General features: G+C 32.6%; 1 protein-coding gene across 1 annotated transcript; it reads right to left on the bottom strand.

The window, feature by feature from the left end:
• Positions 1-2,884: 2,884 nt before the first annotated feature.
• On the bottom strand, positions 2,885-4,676 carry LOC134267558 (uncharacterized). Its single transcript, XM_062749766.1, has 4 exons — positions 4,583-4,676; positions 4,406-4,502; positions 3,524-3,679; positions 2,885-3,200 (listed from the first exon to the last, which is right to left on the bottom strand). Exons 1-4 carry the CDS (start codon positions 4,604-4,606, stop codon positions 2,959-2,961), a joined length of 519 nt encoding a protein of 172 aa, XP_062605750.1. The 5' UTR covers positions 4,607-4,676; the 3' UTR covers positions 2,885-2,958.
• Between the last annotated feature and the right edge of the window lie 4,997 nt (positions 4,677-9,673).

The following is a 9,673-nucleotide window of genomic DNA, read 5'->3' on the forward strand; positions in this document are numbered from 1 at the left end:
TACACCAGATGGACTTTATCAGTATAAAGTAATGCCTTTTGGCATGAAAAACGCACCGGCTACATTCCAAAGGATGATTCACTCCCTCCTTCAAGACCTCGAGGGATGCGAGGCCTACATTGATGATGTCATCATATACAGCGACACATGGGACGAACATCTCCGAATCATGCGTGCTTTGTTTGACATTTTAGCTAAAGCAAATTTAACTGTGAACCTTGAAAAGAGTGAATTTTGCCATGCCTATGTAGAGTATTTAGGTCATAAAGTAGGTCAAGGTTATATTACACCCATTATGGCTAAAGTGGAAGCTATTGCAAAGTTCCCGATTCCTACAAACAAGAAAGAATTAATGAGGTTTTTGGGCATGGCTGGGTTTTACAGAAAATTTTGTCCAAATTTTTCCTCAGTTGTTAGTCCACTTACAAATCTTTTACAAAAGAGGGTTAACTTTGAATGGACAAAGGACTGTGAAAAATCCTTTCATAAAATCAAATCTGTCCTTATGAGCAACCCAGTTCTGTCAACTCCAGATTTTTCTAAGCAATTTAAGCTTACTGTTGATGCTAGTGATGTTGGAATCGGGGCAGCTTTGTTTCAAGAACATAGTGATAAGGTAGATAGAGTTGTTTCTTATTTTTCAAAGAAACTCACAAAATGTCAACAAAAGTATTCCACCATTGAAAAGGAATGCCTTGCTTTGTTGTTAGCTTTACAGCATTTTGATGTTTATTTGAATGTTACTTTACATCCAATTCTTGTATATACGGATCACAACCCCTTGACATTTTTGCATAAATTGTCAAACAAGAATCAAAGACTGACTAGATGGAGTTTGTTGTTACAAGAATACAACATAACAATTAAACATATCAAAGGCAAAGACAATGTTATAGCAGATGCCTTGTCAAGAGTATCGTAAACATACTAGATTTTGTATTAATGTACCTATGTTTTAATAATGTAAGTTTTCATTGACATTCAAACTTTTTAAGGGGGGAGGTGTTGTGATATGTGTATTGTTTCATCATGTATATTATTAGTAACATTAAGTTTCTTGAACATTCCAGAGTGGTCAATATGTTTGGTCATTTCTTCTAGAACATTCTTGAACTTTATTCATGTCCAGAACTTTCCAGGAATATCATGTATTTACAATTTCTAGAATATTCTAGATTTATGATACTGTATAAATACCCTGTCAATTCGATGCATAGATATATTGTCGTATAAGCATCATTGAGGTATTACTGGGATATAATTTCACTGGGACATTGTGTGCAGCAACGGACACTCTGATGTATGTATTCTTAGATTCTTGCTAAGTTTGTACTTTATGTTTCATATACTTATTATATATTACTGTAAATAAATTATTGTTAAGTTTAATTTGTGTTATTGATCTTTGCTGGCATTTCGGGTAATTCTGACCCATAACATTACTTATACTCATCATCTCTATTTAAGGTTTATGCCTTTCTGTTGAAACGATATGCAAGGGCATGCTACTCTCTACGTACGAACAAGTTTTATAACGAGACAAGCCATGAACAATCAAGTTTATGAAACAAAAATGTCAGTAATCTCCTTTAAAGTCATCATTTTGCAAGTTCTATGGTCAATACTATGACCTTGTCAGCTTATAAAATATATCAGTGAGTTAAAAATGCTTACTGATGTTTTTCATTCTAATTGTATGACCATCATTTTTACACTGAGTTGTTTATAGGTTTTGATTTTCTTTTACAATGACAAGAGGCAAATAAAAGAATAGTTTGAAAAAATATCTTTAATCGTTTTTTTGTAACCGGTTCTTGGTTTGATAAAACAACAAGATGGTTCTCTCGGGTGTGGATCCAATTTATTTTGGTATAGGTTCATATCAGATAAGATCAGATAAGATTCAACCCTACAATAACAGTAACATGTAAGCACATACACACACAAAGCAATACAAAGACAATACATACAGATAAATCACAACTTTAACACAATCATTTATAGTTCACTTACATTTATACCGTTTAAAATTATTAGGTCACACTTCACTCAGTTTAGTTATCTTTTTAAACCATTAAACTTTACTTCTAATTCATAGAAATAACTTATAAACAATATTTACATTAATCAATCTGATCAATACACAAACACATACCCATTTATGGAATAAGGTGAATTCCTAACTCCTAGCTAAACCAATCTGACTTCACTTCAAATATATCTGACCTAATTAACAATGCGTAAAATTATAACAAACTCTCAAATCCTTTATTTAGGATGCAAGAATAGATTAAAATAGTTAACTTGCTTTTTATAGATCTTTACCAATCTTTATATACATTCCTTACACACACTCACACTTTATTTAGCAAGTTTAGATTAAAATGAATTAAAATGAATTATTTAGATTTCTCATTCATTAAGAAATTATTTAGATACTTATTTAGTAGTTTAATTATTTATTAAATTACTCACAGGAATAAGGGTGGTGTCTTCAACACTTAAACAAAGGTAATTTCACTATACACAGGTACACCCTTCAGAAACCAGTTCTCATAATAAGGGAAATCATTATAGTAATTCCCGCCAATTCTACCTTAGAACCAATCAACCACACTGACCAATAGAAATCAATGTCCCACTACATAATGGAATAACCCATTCACAACATTACCTGGTAGTCTACCTGGAATACAACATTAACTAAATAGGGGTGTTTAGGTTTATAACAGACACTGAACAAGACAACATAGAGTGTTAGTAAATCGCATTGCGCAGCGCTGAATGAATGAGTGAATGACTGAAATGAATAAAATAAAGAATGAGAATAATGTGTACAATTTAAAATACATATCTTAAAAATATAAAAAGTACAACTACCACATTTTATTGTACCATTTCTCCATTCAATTTCAAATTATCATATCTCCCGGTCCAATACTTCTTTATGATTTAAAATCAGCCACACCATGACGGACACTGGGTACCTCTTCTACAGAGTACTTCTGAGAGTCGGTTAACGAAGCTGTTACAGTTGTTCAGTAAGAGATTGTAGCCTCCGAAACTAGCAGTGTACCTGTTGGTACAGCGTTCAATACACTCCAAACTGAGTTCGCTGTAGCCGGCCGGGGAACCTTCAATACCGCCTCCACATCGATGTCCGCCAACACGGCCATTGCCAATATTTACAGAGGAATCATCTAGTAAGGAAAAATCAACAATTGTTGATCTGTAAGTATTCAGTTTCTCACATAAAAATTTTTTAGTGCCACATGAAATTCATTCAAAAATTATATGTCCTCTCTTTGTACGAACAATTTCCTCTTTCTCATCTTAAACTTTTGTTGTAAAATTTATCTTAAGGATAAATGTGCGATTTTCCATAATTATTCTTTTTTTTTTTGTTATGTCCTTAATGACAAAATTCATTTTATCAAATAAACTCTGCAATGTAATGCACTAGTCATATTGCAGAATTTATTTGATAAAATAGAACTTGTCAGGAAAGTATTGTAACGTTTACCAAAAAACTCGAAATATTTTCCTCTGTAATAAATGAACCGGTGTACAAGGTCCCAACGTCCTCTCCATGGTGCACTGCGCTTGCCCCTGTGACGTATTAGGAACGAAAGCAGGCAATCAATTTGGGTATTACCAAAATAATAGGGTTGGGCCGCCTCTACAAGTATTAAAAGGTGAAGAATTAGTATGATGTAGTTTAATCAACAGCAACATACTTTAAATGAATATCCAACAAAATCATTATCGAATCACTATATATATAACGCTATATTATAGCCAACACTTGCGAGCGCTAGAAGCTACATATACTTTAGTTAATAATAAACATTCTGTTACTCGTGTTTGCCGTGTAAAACAAACAAACAAAAAAAAGAAAGAAAAGAAAACAGCTTATTGAAAATTCAGTATTGTAAATATCATTTATGTTTGTTTGATGTCATTAAAGTTGGGAATGCAGAAACCGCTAATTTTTTTAAAGTCAAAAATAGGACTTTCAATAACACAATTTAAATTGATTACGTGTTAAAGATATTTTTTTTTAATTCTTTGAATAAACAATTTATTATCCCATTTAACATTGAAATAAAGTAAAATTTATAAACAATTTAACTACAGAAAAGTGAGGTTATTTAAGTTCGAAACTGGGGACTTTTTATATTGAACGTAAATAAGATATAATTATATATTTTATATTTACACTTAATCTCCAATTATCATCATTATTTTTTTTTAGCTCAGATACACTATATATAGCTTTCAACCAAATAATTTTACCTTGTCATATGTTCTACATTATGGCTATGGCAATCTGACAATTTCAACAACAACAAAATATACTTGGTCTATAATGTTGAAGCTAAACAACAGTTTTTTTGGAAATCACCTCTCCTTGGGCATGAACTGCTGGACCCTTTTTTGCCCCACATCCACCAACCATTGCAATGGACAGAGAGGAGACACATACAGAGAAAAAAAACAATCTGCAAAGAATAAAAATCAGTGCCGAAAGGCGATAAAACATTATAATTAACGACTATTCTTTAGTTAAAAATTAACTTACCGTATAGAAATGCATGCTATTCATATGAAGATCACCAGACCTACGAATCCTACGATTCGGCGGAGAAGTTTTATTTACTTTTTAAATTGGTTTAATTTGAAATGTCGAGTATGGACAAGAGTCTTAAGTATGATAAGTATTTTGTATTTTTTCTACCGGCTTCGTATTCCAGCCAATGAAAATTCAATCTCTTCTTTAAGTAACACTCAAACTATAAATCTGCAGTTACAGCAGAAACAGGAATAAACGATCAACTGTCTGGAAACCTCCTACTCGCCCGAAGATTTTCTGGACTCCTCCCAACCCGACCCAAAAACATAACCGGTGGATGCTTGTTTCTCCATAATACCTAACTACCTCTGACAAACAAATCTCTTTTTAGAGCTCAAGTTTGCTCTGCTCCTGATTTGAATACCGTTCGTTATCTCCATGCAGTATCATGTGTACCAGTTTGAAAAAGTTATTTGAATAAATGATATCATCACTTCATAACACCTATTTGAATATGAAATATATGTAAAAACGAGGAGTAATCAGCCAGGTAGCATCGTTTTTGAAAGAGGGGGGGCAGCCAGAGAATTTTTTTACTTGCTTGAAAAAGTTGACAAGCAAAAAAAAAACAAAAACAAATGGGGGGGAGAATTGGGGTGGGGGGGGGGGTGTGTGTTAGAGGCCAACTTTTTTCAATGCCAGCTAATTTCAGTATCTTTTTTTTATACTACATTGTCCTTATATCACTAATGGATGGGGGGCCAAACCAGCCTTCCAATGAACATTTCCTACAGTATAAGTAATGTTGGGAAAAAAGTGGGGGCCACTCCCCCCCCGCCCCCAAAACCAGAAATAAAGATCAAAAGTACATTAAAACAGTACAAATCATAAGCAGGGCACGGACCTCTAAAACATCAAAGGTAAGATCAGGTTAAATGGAGGAATGAAGCATGCCCTGCCGACCGGTGACATCCGCCGTTTACTCCGTGTCCGAACAACGAAAAAAAAGAGACAATTCAGTGTTTTAATGAAAGCTTAACTATTAGTATGAAAACACCATTCAGCATTTGACTAAATATAGAATGAATCACTGTATTGACCAACGAACTTAGGAAATTTATATAGGCATCTTGATATTCTTTTCGTTAACTTGTTCGATAAAATATTTACCTCTATTTAGAATTTGTTCATAGGTAGAACATGCTATTCCATATCAAATCATCTGAGATATGTAAACCCTGTACATAGTTGATAAAGGTATATCGCTATATAACTGAGGGTGTAAAAAAAATTTACGTTATTACGTTTGATATAAGATTACCATTAACGTCTTTTACTAGTAAAATACACAAATACCAAACAGATGATACAAAATAAAATTTCCTAAATAGATAATTGAACCCACGTAATTAAGAGAGAAACATTAAAGTTAATCCACTGTCCTCAAATATCGCGCAAGTTATGAAGAATTATAAATGCAATCATTATATTTATCATATTATTCATTTATAGTCCCTGTATAATCTATACAAGCGGAAACAGTTCATAACACTACATATTAACCGGATTTGAGGCCTTATTCACCAGAGGGTCAGTGCGCGTGCAGCGGTATTGTGAAGTCATAATCAACCTTATAAACAGCGTTGTAAACAATGGTTACAACGACCGAAGCCAGATATGTATATGAGGAGAAAAAAGGTTAGACAAACCAATCTCATGATCATTCTTTGGATCACATTTGGGCGTTCTAAACATACCGAAACCCGAAAAAGAATACATGGATGTTACAAAGTATAATCTGGATATTTTTTTTATTTTCAACGACTGAAGTTCATAAATGAAAGTGCTCTCATCATGCAGCCTTCAATGTCTTATTTTTTTCAAATTCTGACTATATAATGAAACAATGTTTTAGGCTTCGCCTCGGTCAATATTGATATTTTTCTGGCAAATAACAAACCATATTCAACACCAAAAGAGTCCATAACTGTATATAGTTCTAGCGAAAGTTTTGGAATATTATATTACGTCATAGAACGCTAGTTCCTCTCTGAAAAACGTACGTTCACTTATTGTGTTGCCTGCAGAGCAGAGCGGCACTAAGAGATCACTCTACCCGCCGTCTGTCTGTCTGTCTGTCCATCTGTCACACCTTGTATCACAAGAACTGTAAGAGATATGGACTTGATATTTTTACCGACCTCGTGACCCTTGACCTTGTCCTTTGACTTTCCTTACTTAAAAGTTAAAAGTGAAAATAAACAGCGTATTTTGAGGGGTAATTCTATGTTATTTAGCACGTGCACACACAAGTACTCTGAAGTCGACATCGAAAATATTCTTGGGTTTCTGATTGACAATACCTGGTATTTATGTTTTTTTTTTGTTTTTTTTTTTGGAACCAGGTCCTCCAACAATCTATTAGAATTCCTATGGATACCAATTGCGCCCAGTTATTAGCAGACCTATTTTTGTTTTCATCTGAAGCAATATTTGTGCAAAATCTTATGCTGTGAAAAGAAAACACTTGCTGTGGCCTTCAACTCAGCAACTTCAATTGTCAATTAACAATGGTAATTTTCTTTCTTATGATGATACATATATCCTAATGAGCTTGAGATAAAGGATACCACAGAGTCTGACACATCTATTTCATATTTGGATATTTTCCTTTAAAAGATGTTAATAGTAATCTAATAGCCAAGCTTTATGAAAAACGTGATGACTTCAACTTTTCTATCGTCAACTTCTCTTACTTATGAAGAAATATACCTTCATCACCTGCATACATGTACAGAGTTAATATATCTCAATTGATTCGATACGCAAGAGCATACTCTACGTGTGAACAATTTCTAAAAAGAGTTAAATTATTGACAAACAAGTTGATGAAACAAAAATATCAGCAGTCTCGTTTAAGTCATTATTTCGTAAGTTCTATGATCGATACAATGACCTTGTCAGCAAATACAATTTATGATAAGTCAAATGCTGACTGACGTTTTTCATACTTATTGTTAGTCCATTCTTTATACTCTGCATTGACGACGAAATTTTCCGTGTCCTATATTCTTTAATGATAATAACCGAATCACTCGTAGCACTGTAAATTGACATGTTTGCTGTTTTCAGTTAGGCCTACCTATCCAGGTAAAAAAAAAATTACGGGCTACAATTCAGATTATTTTTTTTTTATAATTGCGACAATATATAATGAACTTGTGTGACATCTGCTCTGGAAAATTATTGATGAAGTTTTTTTCCTGAATTTCTTAATCTAATAATATCCCCTGAAATTGATATTTAAAAAACACACTTGTAGTTTTCTGATCAAGGGTCGAAAAGATGAATGGAATGGTTTTATCTTCTATCGTATTTTTTAGTTTTTTGTGTATACGGATAGAGTGACTTGAAAAAAATCAAGAAAATGTTAATTTAAATCATTTACCGGTTAATCGGTCGGAACGTTTGACGGTTAACCGATTACCTATATTCGATTGCCATCCCTGGTCACATTGTTAGTATGCGAAATTGTGTAACGAGGCAACAGAATATATTTGAAAGTGATTTCTCACTTACTTTTAAGTTTATTTAACTAACTTAAAGCGTAATTCACACGTAATTATTGACATGATTTTTATTTACTCTTAGCTGATAGATTGTGATAGTTTCCAGATGGTTTATCGCTGTTTCTCGTCAAATGTAGCTGTCCATGTACTCTTTCTTTTTAAAGCAGTTCCTTGCCTTGTACTGACTCAAAACAGTGCAAATCATGTAACTTTTTTTTTTTATTTCTGTACAATAGCATGGCTTTATAAAGCGCAAGATGACAACAGTGTTTCTCATTTGTTCGACTGCTTTTCATGTTAAAAGACTGGCATTTTTAGGGTTACTTTCGAAATCTAGCATCATAAAAGATGGATTCGACTGCATAATTCTGAAGTTTCAGATTGTAAATGTGAAAGAATTAATTTTTCAATGGTAACAATCAACTATTTTAAAAGATAAATACTTTTTTATTTTTTCATTTGGCATGCTTTCTTTTTGCAGCATTGTCATTTTTCGGCGCTACATTTCGAGAAAACCACGAGAATGGAAAATGAGCAAAGTTCTTCAAAAAATTCTTATCTGGAAGATGACAATTTGAAAATATCAACCAAATAGTATCAACGAAAGCTGGATAATTTTAATTTGTAAATACCAATGGTGAAATCATACAGATGTAACATTAAAATCATTTTTAATTATTTTAAAAGACACTGACAATAACAACTCAAAATAAATATATACTCCCAATAAAATACGTTGTACAGTTCCTTACATATTCAAGTCACTGTCAGAGGGATGTTCATTATTTTAAATAAAAGAAAAAGAATTAAACCTAGTCACTATTAAATTATACCTTTCTTTAATTCTCTTGTGGATTTGTTTCTATTGCACCTAGCTATCTTCAAGTCAATTGTACCTATCTTTAATTCAGTTGTATCTATCTTCAAACGAATTGATAATGGGTATGATTCAATGAAACCTATCTTCAATTGAATTAGAGATATGTATAATTCTGTTAAGGATAGGTGTAATTTATTTAAAGTGATTTTAAACCCAGGTCTAATTATTTAAAGATGGGTTAATTATTTCCACCTATTTTAATTGATTTAGACCTTTCTTTAATTCAATTGTACGTATCTTTAATTCGTTTGAAGATACGTGTAGGTTCAATTATTTTAAAAACAGGTTTAATTATTTGAAGATAGGTACAAATATATGAATATATGTTTATTTGGCGTTCTATACATATTGTTAATTTGAATTTACTTGGTATGGACATCCTTTGTCGTTTCCGCTTTTCACAAACCACCAACTTTCAACAGAGAGGAACAGCGTACATATGAACAGAAGATGACAAATCTTTAAAAAAAAAACAAATGCATTTGGTTATGTTTTAAACATCCAAATTATGACCATCTTTTATCTGCAGAAAAATAACTTACCAAAACAAATCGCATTTTGTTTGCCTGAAGATCACCTAACCAAGTCTCTGTAAATGATCTGAAGCTTGTGCTGAATTCTCAAGAATCTTAAATTGAAAGCTCTAAATGA

This window comes from Saccostrea cucullata, unplaced genomic scaffold (assembly GCF_032062105.1).
Source record: "Saccostrea cucullata isolate Sc308-1 unplaced genomic scaffold, CSIRO_AGI_Scuc_v1 ctg10060, whole genome shotgun sequence".
NCBI classification, from domain to species: domain Eukaryota; kingdom Metazoa; phylum Mollusca; class Bivalvia; order Ostreida; family Ostreidae; genus Saccostrea; species Saccostrea cuccullata.

Excerpts from the sequence above, each read along its gene's own strand:
- LOC134267558 (XM_062749766.1), bottom strand. The coding sequence starts at position 4,606 with ATGAATAGCATGCATTTCTATACG. Across the intron at positions 4,503-4,582 it reads ATAGCATGCATTTCTATACG|ATTGTTTTTTTTCTCTGTAT; the intron begins GTAAGTTAATTT and ends TATTCTTTGCAG. Across the intron at positions 3,201-3,523 it reads AAAATATTTCGAGTTTTTTG|ATGATTCCTCTGTAAATATT; the intron begins GTAAACGTTACA and ends TTTCCTTACTAG.